Source organism: Brachionichthys hirsutus, chromosome 1, assembly GCF_040956055.1.
Source record: "Brachionichthys hirsutus isolate HB-005 chromosome 1, CSIRO-AGI_Bhir_v1, whole genome shotgun sequence".
Taxonomy (NCBI): Eukaryota; Metazoa; Chordata; class Actinopteri; order Lophiiformes; family Brachionichthyidae; genus Brachionichthys; species Brachionichthys hirsutus.
The window spans coordinates 9625333-9646707 of NC_090897.1; the positions used below are offsets into that span (position 1 = coordinate 9625333).

General features: G+C 47.4%; 3 protein-coding genes across 3 annotated transcripts; 1 reads left to right on the plus strand and 2 right to left on the minus strand.

Moving 5' to 3' along the window:
- The first annotated feature begins 1586 nt into the window (after positions 1-1586).
- On the plus strand, positions 1587-6105 carry kiaa0895l. Its single transcript, XM_068738763.1, has 6 exons — positions 1587-2237; positions 2308-2451; positions 2644-2776; positions 3602-3907; positions 4390-4487; positions 4930-6105. The coding sequence occupies exons 1-6, from the start codon at positions 1590-1592 to the stop codon at positions 5089-5091; spliced, it is 1491 nt and encodes a 496-aa protein (XP_068594864.1). The 5' UTR covers positions 1587-1589; the 3' UTR covers positions 5092-6105.
- Positions 6106-6592: 487 nt separating this feature from the next.
- On the minus strand, positions 6593-12584 carry csnk2a2a (casein kinase 2, alpha prime polypeptide a). Its single transcript, XM_068743766.1, has 12 exons — positions 12478-12584; positions 12150-12261; positions 11259-11360; positions 11063-11113; positions 10834-10893; positions 10619-10702; positions 9959-10069; positions 9763-9864; positions 9464-9564; positions 8819-8967; positions 8046-8133; positions 6593-7953 (listed from the first exon to the last, which is right to left on the minus strand). Exons 1-11 carry the CDS (start codon positions 12582-12584, stop codon positions 8060-8062), a joined length of 1053 nt encoding a protein of 350 aa, XP_068599867.1. The 3' UTR covers positions 6593-7953; positions 8046-8059.
- Positions 12585-17459: 4875 nt separating this feature from the next.
- On the minus strand, positions 17460-19326 carry LOC137897349 (zinc finger protein 319). Its single transcript, XM_068741875.1, has one exon. The coding sequence runs from the start codon at positions 19240-19242 to the stop codon at positions 17482-17484; it is 1761 nt and encodes a 586-aa protein (XP_068597976.1). The 5' UTR covers positions 19243-19326; the 3' UTR covers positions 17460-17481.
- Between the last annotated feature and the right edge of the window lie 2049 nt (positions 19327-21375).

Here is a 21375-nt window from a genome sequence, read left to right on the forward strand (position 1 = left end):
TCAGCTGTTGTTCCGTTATCACCTGATCGTCTATGTTGACAACGAAGGGCATTGGTGTAATCCAATAAGAACCACGGCAGTTATCATTGCACTCATAAAGTTAGAAATGCACTATGGACCCGTTAATGTGTAAGGACTATTAAAATGCTGTCGCTTGAGGCGAATGGTTTATAAAACCTTAAAGCCGAGTGTGTGATGTTTGATGCACTTGGCCTTTCAGGATTTTGAGACTTCTACATCATAAGTTTGATATTTCCATCCATTTACTTCTAGATGACCTCAATCGTTTCATACAGCTCGATCTCGGTGGTCACAGATGTTGCTGGAGCCTCTCAGCTGACCACAGGCGAGATGTACACTCCGGACGTGCTGCCAGCAGGGCAAGTTTGATATCTTTTTCCTGAAAAGCCTGATGTATGCAATCAGACACACGCATCTGTAAGTCTGAGCTTCCTGTAGAAAAGGTTTCAGACCGGTTTGAGTCAGTTATTCATTCTTCTGAACTGGATTGTGATTTGTTAAGAGAGTAGAGAATAAACTCGGCAGAGTAAAGAATATCTTTCGTCTGCTGATGGATTATAGAGATGGAATATATATTTGTACTTTATTTTTAAGTGTTTGCTGAAGTCACGAAATCATTCTTCGCCTTTGTGCCTTTCTTTCTCAACATTTTATTTTACTTAAGAGAATGCAATGTGTGGTGATCCTAATTAATATTATTATTGTAATTGTTCACTGCTTTTAGTAGAATTCAAACAATACATTTATGAAAATTCAACATTAATTATAATAATAATAAAAAAAGCATTGCTTGTCCAAATGTTAACGTTTTAATGCGGTTCGATAAAACGGAATAAAGGGACGCGCTTCTGCTCCTCCTTCTCGGAGGCAGACGTGATGACGCAGGGGGCGTCGCGCGCTTCTGTTCCTCCCTCTCGGAGGCAGACCTGATGACGCAGGGGGCGTCGCGCGCTTCTGCTCCTCCCTCTCGGAGGCAGACGTGATGACGCAGGGCGCGTCGCGCGCTTCTGCTCCTCTCTCTCGGAGGCAGACGTGATGACGCAGGGAGCGTCGCGCGCGGCGTCTCGCGTCATAACTTCCAACACATCCACGACTTCCTGGCCGGCCCAGGCAGGCGCCGCAGGCCTCGGGCGGCTGTGTCCTGTTCCCGCACCGTTCCCGCACCGTTCCCGCGACCTCCGGCCGCTGAACGTCCCGGGACTCGCTGCTGGTCAGTATCTGTTTGCGTTCGGAGATGTTGGAGAGGTTTGGAAGCTGATCTGATTTGTTTTGTCATCCTTTAGGGCGAACTCTCACCTCAGCTGTTGAGTTCGTTAATCCAGACTTAAACTGGTTATTTTCTAGATTAGTTCTGGTTCTGGTTCTGGTTCTGGTTAGTGCACTTAAAGCGACCCGAGTTGTGGGATCTCGCCTCTAGACGTCACGTCCTGCACCCCACAGACTGTGTCTTTTCTCTTTGTCCTCTCCTCCTGGCGTCCATTCATTGGCTGAATTCTATCTGAAGCGGCGACACGTTCAAACGCTCTTCATATGAATCCACAGCGCTGGAGCGGGAGGTCGGAGAGGTGATGGTGTTGGACTCGGGTGGAGTCTTCATGGATCAGGCCGAGGATGGAATTGTCGGGAGTGGCAGGGACCCGTCGGCACCGGGCGTCCGAGCAGACCCGCTTAAAGAGAGCGGGAAGCTGACCCGCAATGGAGTTCCAGCCCAAACGAACGGCAGCCGGGCGGTGGAGAGGAGGCCGACGCCAAGAAGCGGCGCTGCACCCAGACCGCCTCTCCGCCGTCCCCTCAGCCTGGAGACGGCGCCCCCGTGCCTGCGAGGACCCGACGGACGGACGGCCGGCGGAAGGTTTGTGCAGCCTCCTTGGCGGAGCGGTCCGGCGGCTCGCCGCCCGACCGACCCCGGCCCGGGCGCAGGAAGCTGGATGCGCCGCAGCGAGAGCACCTGCTCGCTGGGGGTCCGCGCCAGCGGGGGCCACATGCGACCCGCCACCTCCCTGCCGCACATAGCGAAGGGAGCCGGGGGCGCGGCGCCGCCGGGACCCCCCGGGCCGTGTCTGCTCGTGGCCCTGAGGCCTCTGAACCTGGAGCGGGAGAAGCAGACGTTCTTCCAGTCCGACTACGAGTACGAGCCTCAGTTCGAGTACGCGCAGCCGGCGCCCAGGGGCGTGCTGGAGAAGTACCGGGGGGGCTCGGCTCTCTTCCTGGAGCAGGTATCGTGTTACCGCCCGCCTCTGAGCCCCACAAGCGCGGGATGAGGGCGACGTCTCTGTTTCTCCGCAGGCGGTTGGGATCATGGAGTGCGTCCTGAGGAAGTTCGGCTCCTACGAGGATTTTGAGGAGGCCACGGGAGGCGGCGTTCTTCCTAAGAGTCGGGTCTGGGCTGCCGTGCGCAAATATCTACACAAAGAAGGCTGCGTTGGCGAGGTGAGCGTCGAAAGGGCGTTCACACGGCTCGCCAAGCTCGGCGTTTTCATGTGTTTGACAACAAAGGCGCGGGCGCCGTAATCCGTAATCCAGCGGCCGGCCTGCCGCTGCTGCATCGGGACGTTTCCTCGCCCCCGGCGGGGAGGACTGGCGGCTGGCTAACGGTTTACGTCCTCTCTGTTTCCTCCCCAGGTTGTGGTGCGTCTGTCCGACGAGCTGCTGTCTCAGGCGGTGATGGTGGTGGAGAGCTGCCGTCCCACTCTGACCATCAACCTGGCGGGAGCCCGGCAGCACTGGCTGGAGGGGATGCTGAGACACGAGATCGGTAATCCCCGTTCGATGCGCTCTCAGGGTCTCCGGTTCTTCCTACGAGGAACGGGCTCGGGTGTGTTTCTGCAGCATATGTCCTGTCCTTAGCTTCCTGTCCTTAGCTTCCTGTCCTTAGCTTCCTGTCCTTTGCTTCCTGTCCTTGGCTTCCTGTCCTTTGCTTCCTGTCCTTAGCTTCCTGTCCTTAGCTTCCTGTCCTTAGCTTCCTGTCCTTAGCTTCCTGTCCTTAGCTTCCTGTCCTTAGCTTCCTGTCCTTAGCTTCCTGTCCTTGGCTTCCTGTCCTTTGCTTCCTGTCCTTTGCTTCCTGTCCTTAGCTTCCTGTCCTTAGCTTCCTGTCCTTAGCTTCCTGTCCTTAGCTTCCTGTCCTTAGCTTCCTGTCCTTAGCTTCCTGTCCTTGGCTTCCTGTCCTTGGCTTCCTGTCCTTGGCTTCCTGCCCTTTGCTTCCTGTCCTTTGCTTCCTGTCCTTTGCTTCCTGTCCTTAGCTTCCTGTCCTTAGCTTCCTGTCCTTAGCGTCCAGTCCTTAGCGTCCTGTCCTTAGCTTCCTGTCCTTAGCTTCCTGTCCTTAGCTTCCTGTCCTTAGCTTCCTGTCCTTTGCTTCCTGTCCTTTGCTTCCTGTCCTTAGCTTCCTGTCCTTTGCTTCCTGTCCTTAGCTTCCTGTCCTTTGCTTCCTGTCATTTGCTTCCTGTCCTTAGCTTCCTGTCCTTTGCTTCCTGTCCTTTGCTTCCTGTCCTTTGCTTCCTGTCCTTTGCTTCCTGTCCTTAGCTTCCTGTCCTTAGCTTCCTGTCCTTAGCTTCCTGTCCTTTGCTTCCTGTCCTTTGCTCAGGCACACATTATCTACGTGGCGTGAACAACAACCAGCAGCCGTGGGCCACCGCTGAAGGCAGGAAGCAGTACGGCCTCAAGCCGGCCAATCCCACGGAGGAAGGCCTTGCCAGTTTGCATAGCGTGTTGCTACGGAAACAGCCCTTCCTATGGCGTGCGGCTCTGCTTTACTACACGGTGTACCACGCTACCAGCATGAGCTTCAGCCAGCTCTTCGGCCACATCGCACGCTTTGTCCAGGATCCGGATGTCCGCTGGGAGTACTGCCTGCGAGCCAAGAGGGGACAGACGGACACATCCAAACCTGGTGAACACACACACACACACAGTCACACACACGCACACACGCGCCTAAACAAAACTTATGTTATTCCAAAAAATGGGAGAAAAGACTGTAAACATATGAATACCATATATACTTGCCCCGGGGTTTGCCTCTCAGGATGCAGAGACGCTACTGCTACTTTGCTCTGTAGTTACCTGCAGCCAGAGCGCAGGGTTTACTTACTGCCTATTTATTAATTGAATTTACAGTCCAGAGAATTGACCTTCAAGCAGTTCTGAAGCAGGGACGCATGTATTTATCTAACAAACTGAGCTTGTTTAGCGTGTCAGCATTTTATCAGACAACAAACTTAAGGGTCTCCTTGGGAAATAAAACCGGAGGTAAATAAAGGTTAATAATTAATCTCGTCAGCTTCTGTTTTTCCTGTGAGGATTACAGGCCAGTAAAAATACAAAGCGATATAACGTGTAATAAACTAAGGTCTGGGTGTGATTGGGTTTCAGGTTGCTTCAGTAAAGATCAGGTCTACCTGGACGGGATCCTCCGAATCCTTCGTCACCGAAAGGCCATCGACTTCAAGACGTTGACTTCTTTAGGCAAAGTCAGTGGCATCTCCTTCAAATCACGTTCACGTGTAACATATGTGAGAGAACTAACGGTTTTATACCACCTTTACGTCGTGTTTGGACGTTTCCTTTGCCAATAGAACAATATAAAGTAGATGTGAGAGCACCTTCGGACACTTATTTTCTGAAGTAGCACAAAAAGCATTTTTATTTAATTTAAAAATCTGTATTTTAAATAAGCAGCTATTTTTAGCTACGTTGTTTTCAGAAATAATTTAGACTACAATTTATTTATAGAACTTTTAAATTATTAAAAAATATATATATTTATTATTTTTTCTTTGATGCAATCAATACAGTAGGGATATTGATTTTGAGTTTGGTGACAATGACAGTAGATCAGCCCTGAAATCCATAATGTGTTCATTTTTATTCCCCAACAAAAATGAATGAAATCAACGTGTCTTCGTTCTGCAGGTGTCTTTCGAGGACGTGGAGAGGCTGCGGCAGCATGCGGCGTTCTCACGGACCAGAATACCACACTTCATGCGAGACCCCGAGCGGTACCTGCAACATCTGGATCACATCGTCGCCGTGAACCAACTAGATGATTTAGCGCTGCTACATCTGCTGCCTTGACCTTCTCGTGTCCGCGTCATGCAAGCGCAGAGAAGTGGAAGATGCTGCGAGACGATAGTCACTGAAAACGTCCAGTATTATCAAAGCTCCATTTCAGTGATCCTTGTTCTTGTTCTGTTTTTTTTAACTTGTTCCTTTGAACCAAAGGGACACACATCTCTGTTAATTCTCACTTTTGTCTGATGCATGCTTTACTTGGCTTTTCCACATGACGGCACTGTTCCTTCGCCTTTTCTATGGAGTTACCTCAACAATGCAAACTCTGATATGTAACCAACATTATATACTCTGTCAACACCGATGCAAGACTAGCTAACACGTCACATGATCACACGCTTTATTTATGCTGCTGTTTATGTTTTTATACTTTGAGAGAACAAACTGAATGTCTATGATATTAGCTTTATACTTTTTAAAAAAAAGTTGTTTCATGCCTTAGATTGTTTGCATTTTCAAAAAGGACACCAAGGTCACACGGTGACCAAACCCCGAAGAAGACTAAGACCACAAAGCGTAAGATATTAAGCGCCAGTGGACTCAGTCGAGTACTAAAGGAAATATTTGTTCTGTCTCAACTGTGTCCTTGGTGTACTTTTGGTATTTGTATGTTACTGTGCTGCGGTTTGAGGCAACGTTAATGAAGTTTAGTTAGCTTTCCGACAGTAAGTTAAATGAGAATAACGATACTTCAGATGTCTGTCAGGGCCTTCATTTGGGGGACAAGTTGTCTCTGAGGTCGCGAACGAAACGATGCCTTTTTAACCAGATTATAACCTTTGACCCCACCCACCCAGGAAGTGTGAGTTCTCTGATGCATTGTCGATATTTAAAGATTCTAATCTTTAATTATTGACGTGATTATTCTGTTAATTAGTGAGCAGGATGTCGTCCGCTGACCTCAGTCTGAATTCACCCAAATGAATGCGCCTGTTTACTTCACACGAATGTTGCACAATTATTGTGTTCTGGGGGGGGGAATGTTGCATTTCCAGTTATTTATTAAAAAGTACACACACAATGAATTGTCTTGTTTTTATGAATCGGCAGGATGCAGACCTTTAACTGAATTCATCCTCTAGTGTGACCATCAGGCTGATTTCTGCACACCTCGGTGTCGAGGTGGAGATTGTGTCTGTTACGTTCACGGGAGGCTACGGTGCTCAATGTGGAATTCCCCTTATGGAGACCTGGATTATGCCGTATGGGCTCCATGAAATCATTTGATTTACCTTTAGGACGAAGCCGCACAGATGTTTGATCGTGATGCTCCAAAAATGTAATTATTTTTGGGTGAAACATTCTTTAAAATTAATTTCAGTTAGAGTTGACTGAAACCAGCTCCTTTGTTCCAGGTTTCTGTAATGACTGTTTCCTGGAGGTGTAATGTTAAAGGATTAAAGAGCCCCATGTACACAATCCATGGTTAAAACAAGAGAAGAAAACTATTCCACCCCTATTGAATATTAAATTCAGTTTATTGGTAAAACAGTGACTAGTTTGTAATAACCAAATCACCCAAGAACCATTTAAATAATTCATTACAACAGATTTTGTGCTTCCCTCAAATGTAACAAAACGGTTTTTTCCTTGATGACTGCGGTCCATATGATCAACCCCATAATAAGTCACCTCTGCTGCTACGCAGAATCCCCTTAGCTGTGATGACCTGATGCAAAGGTCATGCGTAGCCAGACACCTTCCGGCAGCTTTCGGGAGGAATCTTTAGCTCATTCCTCGTGGATTAAGTCCTCCCGTTCAGGAGCATTCCTGGATTTACCCGCAACCTTCTTTAAATCCCACATGAAATTGTATATCGGATTCAAGTCAAGCAGCGAGTGAGCGCCACTCTGAAAGGATCCAGGACATCTCCTGAAACTAAATGTTGCCCTCTCTAACATCCACGGACGCTCAAGCTTCATCTTCCTCACACAGGGTGAGAAGTTTTCTTCTAGAGGTTCCTGCATGCTGCAGGTTTCCAGTGTCTTTCCAGCAGCACCAGAGCGTCACTGTAGGAAGAGGGTTCCCTTCAGCATCAGTTCCACTCTATGGCTCTACAGGACAGTATTCCAAAAACATCTGTCTGATGGCTTTGAGCTACTGGAGCAAACTGTTCCTTGTGGCTTTGGGTTAACAGCCATGAAGATTTTGGAGATCGGATGCTAGTTGTGTTTTAACATCTGATTTACGCTAGCCAGGGGTTGGATGATTTAGTCTGCAGTATTTAATAAAGCGGCGTTGTGCGTTAAATTTGGTAGACACATAAAATACGTTTTATTATCCGTACTGTTATTTGGTTACAGCACATACTTGATAAATTCTTCCTTTCGCCAATAAACCCGATGTTCATTGGGTCGAATCATTCCGCTTGCAGCCGTTGTTGCCGTTGTGATCTACTTCCTGGTCCTGAGACAAAGTCCAACATGCACACCTTTAAATAAAAACTGTTTATTCTCTTTCAATATAGTTTTTTTTGTTCTATCCTTAGCAGAAAAGAGCCTTTAGGCCACTCAGTGCTAAAACCTGGAATCGGAGCTTCAGGTCACCACAGCATTGTAATGACGCGCAAACGTCTTTACAGCGCTACGCCGGCTTGAAACTGATCCAACAGCAGTCATTTTAAAATCAGGGAATTGTCGGGAGGCAGGAGGAGTGTGGGGGGGGGGTAAGGTCGGTTTTCAGATCGGTTTAATCTGTGACGCGGAGTAGCTCTGCTTCTCCGCAGGTTTCGTTGGCAGAAGTTTAATCCATGCGTGGATCTGAATGCGCTGATAATTTGACATCTTGCTCCAGTATGGCTGTTGGTGTGGAAGCAGAGGGTTCTGCCATGAGAAGGTCACAAGTTGAGGTAAAGACTCATCCTGACTGGACGGGGGGGGGGGGACAAAACACAAAGCAATGTCAAATATAGGCTCATTAACTAAAGGGTGGAGGTGTTAGGTCTGCAGGCGTTGTACCTGCTCTCTGGTTATCATGTTGCATTGGAGCCGCTTATGGCCTTCGAGCTCTCTGTGTTGGCATTGGCATGTTCCTTCACCACGGGATCTGCAGGGACAAAAACAGAACCTGAAGGGAATCGAGCGTTCAGGTACGGGAGGTAAATGCTACCATCGTGGTAGAAACCACTCCGTCCTGAATTCACAGGTCAGAGGATCTTTGACCATTAGTCCACAAGATTTGTGAGATTAGGTTCTGACGTTGGACGAGGAGGCGTTGCGTCCCAATCTCTGTCCCACACCATCCCAGAGGCGTTGAGGTTCGGGTTCTGTTAATGCCAGGCTGGTTCTTCCACACCAGACTCACCAAACCGGACGACTTTTACGGACTTCGGTTTGTGCACTGCGGAAGCAGCCATCGGCCCGACAAAGCATGGGACTGTCCAAAATGGCTGCTGAAAGACCGGGACGTCCATTCGCTGGAACTGAGGGGCGCATTTAAAATCCCTAAAAACAATTTGTGGCTGACTTAACTCAACACTTCCACCTTTCAACAACGCCATTGGCAGTTTAATCGTGGAATAACTATCCAAGAAGAAACATCACAAGCTGATATTCGATGGAGGAGACATCCTGTGCCTGAAACACGCTTTCGCTGCTCCCTCACCGAGCTGGGCAGAATGAGCAACTCAGACACAAACGCTTGGAAATGCAGACTACAACAGGCCGTGTGGCGCCAAGCGCATGGGTGTGAATGAAACACCTGGACCGCCGACGGCGTGTGTGGTACTAACAGAAGTATGGGTGCTGCATGGCCTCTGCTGCCGTCAGCCTCTGTTGGTGGTCGTAGCGCAGCAGCTTGTCCAGCAGGTCCAGAGCCTCCGGACTCACCAGGTGCTGGTTCTCTGACTGGATGAACTGCTCCCAGCGCTTCCGTGTTTGTCTGCACACAAGCAAGCGACAGACGCCTGATCTGAACACGCTCGCCAAACCGGAGCAATGAAATGAAATCTTTACCGGAGTCTTTACTCTTTGCTTCCATCGGCAAAATATTACAGGATTTATTTATTTTTTCTAAATTGCAATCCAAATAATCTGCTCATTGGGTGTGTGTGTGTGTGTGTGTGTGGGGGGGGGGGGGTCAATTTGTTTCTGGAGCTCCACCAGTTACGTTGGGAATCTGGCCCGTTGACTTCAGGGCAGTCGTCACTCACTGTTGGGGCGCATCAAAAATGAGGCTCGTTTTCATTAAGAATGGACAATTACTTTTTGAAATGGATCTGGATCCAGATCCGATTCAGATCTACGACAACATTTCCCGCCTCACATCCGACCATTTTTTTTTTACGTGTTTTTTTTAATCAATCCTGCTGATAAACTAATACAGCAGAAAACCTGTGGGCGGAGCTAAGAACATCACTTTGAGTGCTGCTACTCACTGTCCCAGAAGGTCTTTGAAGCGAGTGTCCAGTTCTATGTGATATTTGTGGAGGTAACCGAAGAGCTCATCGGTGCCGAGAACCTTTGCAATGCGGACCAGCTGGAAAACAAGTTGCATGTTTGCGTGATCCATTTGATGCATTCTGCAGATACGTCTTCCTGCAGCCACTGAATTCTCTCAAGCAAGAGTCTGCAGTCGAGTAAAATCTCCACCAGAGAGCTTAACTCCAACTCATGAACACACAATCTGCATTATAATAACTTGAATGAAATCATTTTTTGTTTTGTGACACATTACCTGATCATAGTTGTCCTGGCCATGAAAAAACGGTTCCTTCAGAAAGATCATGCTGGCCAACATGCAGCCTAGACTCCACATGTCCAAACTATAGTCATACATCTGTGCGAAATAAAACAAGGAATCCACAAACTGATTATTTAAGAAGAAAAAAGAAACGAGGGTAGAACAGCAAACAAAAAGAGCAGGAAGGTACCTGATAGTCCACTAGCAGCTCAGGGCCTTTAAAATAGCGGGACGCCACCCTGACGTTGTATTCCTGAGCAGGATGGTAAAATTCTGCCAAACCCCAGTCTATAAGACGCAGCTGTGGCAGAGAGAGAGAGAGAGGGAGAGAGAGAGAGAGACTTCTAATTCACTGGGATTACATCAGACCTGGAGTTCTCCTCTAAAAGAGCTACCCAATACCAAAATGGAGTCAAGCTGAGTGAAGATATTATGGACAGAAACCTGGAACATGTTTAAAATAAAATCGTTTGATTCTCTTCTCAAATGCGCAAAATAGAATTATTTCCAGTTTGTTTATTTTAATGGAAAGCCAAAACAGAAAACTTAATTATTCATAAATGAGCAGAAGCTTTGTACATTGAGACACATCAGAAATATCTTTTGAGTTTTTTGGCGTAGACATAATGTTGAAGCTCTGCACTCAGAGGTGAAGTCGCCGCCGGCATTAATTAGCCGACTATTAAAGCACATTACCCAGAAATACACCTAAAGAGTAAAGCGTTATCAAATAAAATGGCGCTCCGTAGAGAACACGCGACTGCTCATCTTCCTCACCTGTGCATCTCCCCTCCACAAAGCCTCGTGAAAATCACAAGCTTGAAACCACTGTCGGCGCAAACAAACGCACCTTCCTCAGCTGGTGGTCGATCATCACGTTGTGGGGCTTCACGTCCCGGTGCATGACGCCCATGCTGTGGCAGTAGTCCAGAGCCTGAACGATAAAGACACGGGGGCTGCAGTCACTTTGAGTTTCCTTGTGACTTCGGTATACGTGTCTCCGTCTAAAGCGTCCCTTTACAGGAAGCACCCCTATTCTTAAATGTTTTGAAGGACTCCATTTACCTTGAGGAGCTCGTACATGTAGTAACGGATATCGTAGTCGGTCAGCTTCTGATAAAGCTCCTGTGGAAGCACATGAAGGCATCAAACGTTTTTGTCCGCGCGGCCTCTACGCGCGCCCAACAGCCACTGAAGGGCTACGAGCGTTATCAATAATGGATATACACGTATTTGCATGAATGGCAACTTTGCGGCTATTTCAGCATGTATGAGGTCGGCCAAACGCAAGTACCTTAAAATCTGTGTTATTGATGCACTCAAAGACGAGCGCTGGTGTTCTGGACTGCAAAGAGAGGACGACACGAGGCTTGAACCGAGGACAGCGGAGGGAGGGGGCGCGGCCATCTTCACACGCAGTCACACGCACGGCTGGATTACAACAGCCGACATGCAGCATGCGGCCGAGTGGCGGCAGGAATCGAACTCACCACCGGGTCTTTGACCGTGTCGACCAGACGGATAATGTTGGTTCCCCCACGCAGGTTTTCAAGAATTTTAATCTCCCGTTTGATCTTCTTCTTTTTGACAGGCTGCAGAAATTAAGACACACATTGAACAGGAAGAAAAATGAAGTACTACTGGGGAAAAACATATTTTGATTACACTGATATTCAAAGTACCGTAGTATCACAAACGTTTTTTCAGTGTAACACAATTCAATAAAATATTCTTAAAAAAAAAAAAAGGAAAGTTAGGAAACTCTCTGAATCAAAGTCAAAATTAAAAGCATCATCTCTCTGTCTATCTGCTTCTGGTTGCTTTGGGGAGGGAGAAAGAATTATTGATGTATATTTTATTTTCTTCCCTGTCAATTGAATAAAGAAAAGTCTTTTGTAACCATCATGAAGGGGGGGGGGGGGGGGGGGGGGGGTCAAGACATAAGTATCACCCTCTCCCATCCCACCCCCCTGTCAGTAAATGTACTAATCTATAACTGATGAAGAGGAGGAGGAGGGCTGCTACCCATTACTTACTGTGTGAGTAATGGGATGTTATTGGATCACAGTCTTAAATACAAATAGCAAAGGTTCAGTCACTCTCTGCTAATTCCTAATTCCTAAGATGCATGCCGGAGTACCCAGAGAAAGACATGGAGAGAACACGCATGAGGGATTTAAACCCACAACCTTCTTGCTGTGAGGCAACAGTGCTAAACACTATGCCACCGTGTCGACATGCTTCACCAACGGAATGATGCAAAATCCTTTAAATGCCTGGAGCAGCAGTTGCGTCTCTGACCAGCAGATGCCACCAAAGCGTCATGGAGGCAATAAACGCTTACGTCACAAAAGCAACGACAAACGAAGCGTGGCGCTCACCTTGAGGATTTTCACCACCACCTTCTCATTGTTGGTCACATTTATAGCTTCGAATACTTCGCTGTACTTCCCTCTGCCCAACTTACGCACCAACTGGTAGTTGTCCTGATTGCTGGGAACAAAAACGCCACAAATTACTGACTCGGAGATTATGCATCAGGAATTACGTAGAAACGCACGATGTTCAGACTTTTAGAAAATATTCAACATTCCACGATTTTGGGTGACATGGTGGCGCACTGGGTAGCGCGGTTATTCCAGGTTCTCCCGTCTTTACTTCATTTGATACAAATGTTTCCGTTTCACACCAACGTGATGAACGACGTACCTCCAGTTGGGCACGTGCGCGTCGTAGTCCCAGTACTCCCTGTTCTTCTGCGTGTTGATGTCGGTGTACACGCGGGCCTTGCTGCTGGCCGGCGTTGATCCGGGCATCGCTGGCTGCGAGGCCACGTAACGAGGCCCTTCACCTCCCTCTGAACACTTCCTGGCTCGATACTGGAAGGCAGCACACCGCCTCTCGGGACTCCGTTGCTCTAAGATCCCCGTGCCGCTCCTATCATGGGCTTTGGCTGTCGGTGCCCTGCGGTGAAATGCGTCGGGCCGGTCTGACGCAGCTGTGGCGCAGACTGACAGAACCACAATGACCGAGTGTGTGAAGCCCCTGAGAAGGATGTTGATGGGCAGGAAGGAACGAAGTCCCGCCAGCTGCAGGGCGACAGGGGAGAGGAGACAAGGCTGAAGGAGAGGATAGAAATTCATACAAAATTATTCAGTCGCTGACATAAGGGCAGGCATAACCCGAAATAACCTTTAAACAGGGACAAATAATTAGGCTCTCCGAAGCTCAAGATGATGCAACTTATTTTAGCAATTGTCTAAAGTACAAAGATATTTACCCAATTCTCAGATTTTATGCACCAACTTCCAAACAGCATGTTAATTAATGACTTTTCTTTTCTTTCTTTTTTATGGTTTTTCTGTGTTTTCTCAACTGCTGCTAACTAACATAGCAAAGGTCTGAACAATGACAAACACCCCTTTGATATTTGTGAAAGGTCCACACCAGACTGGCTCAGCCAGAAGATCCACTCGAGCCTCAACTCGAGATCATGGATTTGTGAAAATGTGTAAAAGTTAAACGGGCAGTAAGTTTGGGATTCGTATCAGTTTTCGTGTAAGCCTGTAAAAATCAACTTCATCAATCTGACGGAATATTTTATTATAATAGCTTAGAGAGATTTTAGATTTGTGAAAGAAACAAGAACACATCACTTATTTTACACCACCCATAACACAGTAGGGCATAGGAATGACTTGAAATCAAAATCACAACTACTTAACATGTTTACGTTGATTATAATAACTTAGGCTAATTTCTTTGTTTTTAATACACTGCAAGCAGAAAGCTCTGAGATGATCTCTTAAGGAGACGCACAGTATTTGTGGTTGTTTATTGAGCATTTCACTTTTCTTGTACATTTCATTATAGAGTGAAAGAGGACTCGCATCACTTGAACAGGGAGGAGACAGTTCATGACTGCTTACATTGTGGAAAGATACTGACAGATTCAAATTGTAACTTAAGTGCTATATTGTACTTTATTTGAAAGGTAACCACAAGCTGGTTAAACATTTGAACTTAAATAAAAAGGTCAGTCACATCTGACAAATAAGAGATTCACCCGAAAAATGAATAGTCCTAACAAATAAAGACAAAAGCCAAATGAAACGACTGAATTTGTGAAGAGACAAAATGTAAATTAGACTCAAAAATTAAATGTATTTAGAGCTGTAAAACATCGACCACATGAAACGAGGTTAATCAATAAAACATTTTTTCTCGCACCTCATTTTCTAGGGCTAGACTAACAGCAATGGTCGTTCAAATAATAAATAACATCGTTTCAGATGCGTAAATCGTTCATTCAATAACAACTGGTAATATTTCACCGCATTTAGTCCAAGAGCAGCAAAATAAGAGCTTCCACACATCAAGCAGATTAACGCTCATCTTATTTTGATAGTTTTCCTGCCGTTTAATTTCCTAACGCTTCACGAAAGATTCTGTTAACGTTAAAGCTTCGATTCGAAACTCGAATATTATAGTAATACTAATACAAACATTGTTACAGCCACTTATCCGAACCTCCATCCGCTCTGCGGGCGCTAGCATCACGATTATTCCACACTTAGGGAGCTAGCAAAAATCATCAAACCGGAATTACAGATTAACATAAATGCTAAACTCAATTTAATTAAGAACAAGAAATGCTTGCAGACTATGTATGGATGTCTAAACCGAAGCAACGTGAAGTTAACAGTGAGGCTAATGTTAGCCGGCTAACCTCGTCGTAGAAATATCCAGAGGAAGTCCGCCCGACCTGAACGTCGGTTAGCTCGTTAGCAGGTCGTGTGAGCTCGTTTAACGTTCTCCGTAAAACGGTTCGGCGCCACCGAGTTCAAAGTCCCGACTACCGTGTGCGGTGGCGACCGCATGAGAAGCCTAATAACCGTATGAGACGGGCGGCGGCGGGGGCACATCGAGCGGAGAATCCGTAATAAAAAACAAAACTATCTTCTCTTCTGCGGCATATCCCAACCCGGAAGCAAATTTAGAAGAGCGACGGCGTTCTTCTTCGCTGATGTTTATTGAAAGTTGAAAAATCGAATTATGTACGCATTAGCGCCACCAAGCGGATTGTACTATGAAACTACATTCTTATTTAACTAAACGACTTTCTACTTCATAATTTCACTGCATGGCTGTTCTCCACAAGAAATCTAAGAATGGCGTCATGGTACTTTGGCTTCCGTGGTGACTGGATAAGGTCACAAACATACAATATTAAATTTCCCGCGATAAATGCTTGAGTTTCTTGTTAAGTAGTGTGCGTGTGCATTAGTGTGAACACGACTTAGACCAGAATATCCACCTGCTAATTTCCCTCCACACAAACAAACCAGCAAATCCTTGGAGTTAGTGTCTAAACGACATGTCTTCACTGTTAATTGATGGAACATTGAATATTAAAATCAGCAGGGTGTTTTCCCTGTACTCAGCTGTGAATCAAACTTTTTATGTAATTAACTTCACATGGTTCTATTGTTATCTGCAGCTCAATCCACGGAGACTTGGCTTGGGAACCAGAGTGTGGTGCCCATCAGTCATCCATCTCCATTGTTGCATGTTTATAGGCCCTTGGTGCACATGTGTGTGTGTGTGTGCATGAGAGTGTAAAATTTCCAAGTTCCCCAAAAGTGATTAATGAAGTTCTTCTTCTTTAGCAGAACACATTGCAAGGGAATTGTGCAGGTAAGTAGCTGTTGGAATAGACGCAAGTCAAGCTGGAATCAAAGTGAAGATCAAGGCTTTGGGGGGGGGGGGGGATCCCCTATCTATTAATTCAATGAGTTCTCTCGGTTTATTAATTCCTCAGAAATGAGGCCAAGAACTTTGCTTACAACCAACAAACCCTGTCAACACGTTATCGGTCTACTTTTAACAAACCACGTTCAGCGGAATTACCGGTTAAAATGGTGAAAAAAACAATCGACACCTTTATTTTCATACAGGTTTATTTGAATTGTCTGTATACAGTATGAACAGGAGTCTACATTGATATCTATACGTGTAAATCAATACTTTGTTACACTCTTTCACATCTGATAGATCCTGAGGCAGACTCGCACCCCCCGCCCCGTCCCACCACGGCTGATTCCCTGCATCTTAAGAGTCCAAAAACCTTCTCTCAAATACTAGAGATTGTTGAGAATTTAGAACGCCACACAGCAATCTACCACACGCAAATATTTTATGTCCGGCATAAACCAACTCATAAATGCAGGTTCTGTTCACGTCACCACATTGAGACGCGACCCAGATTCTGACAAGGTAACGCGACCCCACACGGATTTTTGTCTTTCAGAGCCACGTGAAAAGGCATTTTTTAATAATAATGCTTGAATCGCCTTCATATGTCCAAGATCTGAGAGTTGTAGTCACGTAACAATGACAACCAGATTAGAATTTGCGTGGATTTTCACATACACACGCCGAGGTCGTCAGTGGGTGGCGAACCAAAAGAAGGATGGGTAATAGAGATCCACGTGAAGTGCTAACCATCATGGATTCATTCACTAATAGTGCACCCATTTTGGGTTTGTTTTCGCGTATGAGAGATGATCCAGGTCACTGTAATGATGAATATCAGCCATCAAATTAGCCAAATCTGACCTGAACAATGAGGCTCGTAACGTGAACATCCCTCTGCTGCACAGCTGGTGTGGACGAGGAGGGGGCTGGGGGGGCGTTACAGAAACAATTCTTCAATATAAAAAAGAAGCTTTACTGGATTTAACACAGGAACTGATGCAGCTAATCGGTGGCAGGTGAGCTTTTTAAAAAATGTGTCAGGCTGAGGGAATCCATCAGGGAATCAAGCTCGTCGCTTGCCAAATACTGCAAGCTCATTGGTGGTGAATACAAAAGCAGGTAACATAAGCACTATGCAGTTCTTTGTTTACATAAGCATATACACACAATCTAGAATATAACAGAGTATGCCATGAATCAGTAGTCATAAATATTACATTGTGCATGTTCTATTGCACATGTCAAGTGTTTGTATGGCAAGATAGGTATGAGTTAGTTACCTAGATGTCATTTAATACAAAGATGCAACGACACAGATTTCATAGGACACGGGCTATACATTTTCACAAATTCACTTTTTTTCTTCTCCTTTATCCTAAATAAACCAAACCTATAATACAACAGTGATATTAAAGTGTGATAAATATTCATGCACAAACAGATGATACTACCTAAAAGCTACTATGTGAAAAGATACTGCTGCACAAGCCGGGTGCCGTGTATGACGGGAGGTTTACTGTACATGAAGACGAACAAAAAAATCATGACTGGTTAAAAAAAAAAAGTAAAAGAAAAAGAAAAGGCACATGGATTTCGGATGACACACACACATCTGACAACCGCCTAGAAGTTCTCGTCTTCTTTCTCAACCACAGAATCAACAGCTACAAAACGGACATCACGTGCAACCACAGGATAATGTCCCACACGCAAACAGACCCCTGATCTGACCAAGGCTTCACTCACGGCTTCTTCGTTCTGCTCAAGTGTTTTCTTTTTACCACGCGTTCCAAAGGAAGTCGAGGGATGCCATCAGCCCGCCGCTTCACTCAAGAAAAAGAATTGACGACGAATGAAGTCTTACTGATGCTAAAATGCATTAGCAGGCGCACGCAATAAACTACAAATGGTCTGGCGGAGGCTGGGACCAAGAGCTTTCTTGGCCACGCTTGCAGTTCATGGGATGCAGGGCGCTTCGGGGAAACTCTCACCCTCGGCGGTGTGCTGGACTGTGTGTTCCTGCAGCGCCGTGAGGTCAACGAAACGCTCTCCGCACCACACGCACTTAAACTGCGTCTCCCGCGAGTGCACGCTCTGGTGCTTGGCCAAGTGCTCCCGCTGCTTGAAGCTCTTGTCGCAGCTGGCACACTTGAAAGGCTTCTCCCCGGTGTGAACCCTCCGGTGGCGCTGCAGCTCCGAGGAGTACCTGAAGCGCTTCTCACAGTCGGGACATTTCAGCGGTTTCTCCCGGGTCGGGTCGCAGCGGTGCTGGACGAACTCGGAGGACGACACGAAGCGCTTGTCGCAAAGGGAGCATTTCAGCGGCTTCTCCGTGCAGTGAGAGTTTTGGTGGCGCTGCAAAGTCGAATTCTTTTTGTAACCTTTACCGCACACGTCGCACTTGTAGGGTTTCTCGACCTCGCCGCCACATTTGTGTCTCAGCAGCTCTCCCGATTGGCTGAAAGACTTCTGGCAAGACGCACACTTAAACAGACTTTCCATGCCGTGAACCTGCTGGTGGTAAAGGAGGTGGGACGGCTGAAGGAAACCCTTATCGCAGAGGTTGCACTTGAAAGGGCGATCGGCTGGGTTTTTGTGAGTGCGCCGATGGCGTACCAGCGCGTACTGCTGCTTGAAGCTCATCTGGCACTCCTCGCACTGGAAAGGCCGCTCCTCCGAGTGGGTGCGCTCGTGCTGCCGCAGGTCGGACGGCCGCTTGAAGCTCTTTCCGCAAGAGCCGCAACGGAAAGGTCTCTCCCCCTCGGGCTGGCACTGATGGTGCAGGAGCTCGGACGACTCCTTGAAGTGCATCTCGCACAAATTGCACTTGAACAGGTGCTCGCCCGAATGGGCGTACATGTGCCGCACGAGGTGGGAGCGGTGCTTGAAGCTCTTCTCGCACACGGCGCATTTATACGGCCGCTCGGAGCTGTGCGTGCGCTGGTGGTGCGCCAGGTGCGAAGACTGGCTGAAGCTCTTATCACACGTGTCGCACTTGTAGGGCTTTTCGCCCGTGTGCACTCTCTCGTGGCGAGTCAGCTCGGACAGATGGCGGAAGGCCTTGTGGCACACCGAACACTTGTACGGCCTGTCCGGGGAAGAGGCCTCGAACGCGGGCGGCGACGAGGCGCTGATCGCCGCGCCGTCGCTGGACGTCTCGCCGGTGGAGGGCTGCTGAGGGTTGGCAGCCGACGAGGTCGGGGTGACGTTCCCCGAGCCCGGCCGGTACGTTTTCTCGCAGATGGAACATTTCATCGGGTTGTTTCCGTTGCCGTGCGAGTTGTGGTGTTGGGCCAAGGAGGTGAGCAGAGAGAAGCCCATCTTGCACACGCCGCACACGAAGGGCTTCTGCTCCACCTGCACACACTGATGCTCCAGCAGGTCCGTCGCCTGACTGAAGATCTTCATGCACTGGGTGCACTGGAAGGACCGATCCTGGTTCACCATGCACTGATGTTCATGAGGGTTGGCCAGGTGGGAGATGTCGTGGCCGCAGGCTCCGCACTTGTGCCCCCTGTCGCCCCCTACTTGCAAGGAGGCCTGTTGCACTTGAACAGACAGCTGCTGGCCGTGCTGGGGCTGCTGCAGGGAGGCGTCTTGCTGCAGGACAACCCCATACACAGTGCAGCCCAGAGTGTTGTCGGTTCCCTGGGTGAGTGCGTGCACGACAGAAGGTGGAGCGACCGCATGTTGCTGCTGCTGCCATGCCTCGGTCATCCTTCCTCTTTGTATTCAAGGATTCGGTACTCGCAGAACGGGGATCCCGGTGCCACTCTAAGGATTTGGTTTATGAAATGTAGCCGGCAGAACGAGAGGAGTCGAAGCTAAAGCTACATTTACAAATGCCCGTTGACAGATGAAAAAAAAAAAAAAACCTAGAGGGAAGAAACACAAACACTGTTACTATTCATATAAAATATAGTGACAGTCAATCAAAACACAATAAATACAAACCATTAATTAGTTTTGTATGATGAACACAGGCGACTCAAACCGGGTCATCGCACACCTCGGTGACTCAGAGTTCACTTGAGAACAAATCATAACAATATATTTGTGTTCACATGTGCAAACTTTATCAATTCATTCACAATATAATGTGGCGTTTGTCATCAATTGTAACCATGCAGAGCGTCGCGTGCGCTAGGAATCAGACGGTGGATGGACCCAGAGATCCGCAGTGCACTTGTTTGGATGTCATCAATCAACAACAGATTAGTAATGATCTAGCAGAAAGCCTCTGTAGAAGACAGGCAGCAGCACAACTACCTGTGAGGACAGGTAGCGCCTATGGAACCGGCCTGCACATCGAACATGAACATGTTGGAGATGAAAAAGCTCAGTTCCCTTGGAGACATTCAGTTCTCAAGTATCAAAAAACCTCGGTGAAAAGTAGTCACAGCGGCCACCACAGTTTCCCAATATGAATCCCGTAGAAAACCCTTGGTGGGGGGGTTAAAGAAAGAGGATGCAGCATGTAAACCCAAGAATATCACGAAACTGGAGGCCGTCACCCTTTATAGATGAGGGACGACCCTGCAGAAACGCTGCCAGAAGCTGGTGTCTGTCGCTGCATCGCGTTTGCAGTCCCAAGTAGCAGCTTAAGAGTCTCTAGAAAAGCACGAAAGATTCTTGTCACTAAAGGCTGAATAATACAGCAACTGGAGGGGTCAGTAAAAGCAGTACGTTTGTGTTATATTTGGAGCTGACGCGCTGCCATTGCCTCAAACACAATCCACCATAGATCAAAGACGCAGCGACACCAAACGATAAGCCATGCATCCATTTCAGCAAAATACAGGATGCTACCGTGTTGGCCGTAACAAACCATCCATGCAGCCCTGGGGCCTAATAACGCTTCAGAGGAAGAGTCAACACAATTGGGTACGGGCTATTTCCTGAAACGTAAACTGGGTACGTAGTGGCGCTTTAGCACTATCTCTAAACGAACCGCTGTTTGATCCAAATGAAACGATTTCATTAAAATCACTTTGTTGTACAGAAATTGGTAATTTCACCGGGAAACATTAAATAATACTGTTTCTGTTTCGGGATGTAGCTATGCAACGTTAGCTTGTCGCAGCTAAGCTAACCATTTATAGCCAATGAACGTACTAATTCTACTATGCCGACGCCATATTCCTCCTGATTCTACCTCTGACGCGTTTATCCTCACGTTCTTATTCGAACATAAACCAATCAGAACATCTCATTGCTGAAACAAGCGTCAGACAAAAAAGCCTATAAGCCAATCAGAGGCAGAGCGGGGCGGGTCATGCCGTCATCGTAGTAGGATACGACATGTAGCTAATGGCTAAGCACTAGCTACAGCTAATGTTACTGAACAACTGGACTTCATTCGGGATTTTCAGCAGCAACTGCATCCCGTCATTATAAGACATATTTTCCCCGTTTTGTCGCGCTGCCTTTGGGGTCTATCGCTGTCGTACAACAAGGCAATAACGACCGAGGCGAGCCACAGCCCCGTCGTTAAAGGTGACATCCTGCGGAAGGCCGCGATACGTTTAGCGGTGTTTGATAAACGGACCACAAATCAAACGAGGCCTGCCCGGAGCTGCAGGCGGGGACGCGCCTCCCGGTGTCTCACACCGAAAACACAATTCACACAAAAAAAAACAAATAAAAGCGCAATAACTTACTCTCGATGCTTATCGGTAGTTTACACAGCCGTCTGCGGCCCCAGCGCGGTAACCTTCGGTAGACTCAGAGGACCGGCAGTAGGGGGGATGCGGTTCAAGCCGGACGCCATCCTCCCGCAGACGCACGGACACCGGAAACCGCCGAGCCGCTGCAGCTACACGCTCTCCAGACAAGCGGCGCAACCAGAAG

Coding starts and splice junctions, on each gene's coding strand:
- LOC137897349 (XM_068741875.1), bottom strand. CDS start 19,242: ATGACCGAGGCATGGCAGCAGCAGCAACATGCGGTCGCTCCACCTTCT.
- kiaa0895l (XM_068738763.1), top strand. CDS start 1,590: ATGGTGTTGGACTCGGGTGGAGTCTTCATGGATCAGGCCGAGGATGGA. Junction 2,452..2,643: donor AAGAAGGCTGCGTTGGCGAG/GTGAGCGTCGAA, acceptor TTTCCTCCCCAG/GTTGTGGTGCGTCTGTCCGA. Junction 4,488..4,929: donor CGTTGACTTCTTTAGGCAAA/GTCAGTGGCATC, acceptor TTCGTTCTGCAG/GTGTCTTTCGAGGACGTGGA.
- csnk2a2a (XM_068743766.1), bottom strand. CDS start 12,584: ATGCCCGGATCAACGCCGGCCAGCAGCAAGGCCCGCGTGTACACCGAC. Junction 10,894..11,062: donor TCAATAACACAGATTTTAAG/GTACTTGCGTTT, acceptor GTGCTTCCACAG/GAGCTTTATCAGAAGCTGAC. Junction 9,565..9,762: donor GCCAGGACAACTATGATCAG/GTAATGTGTCAC, acceptor CTTGTTTTCCAG/CTGGTCCGCATTGCAAAGGT.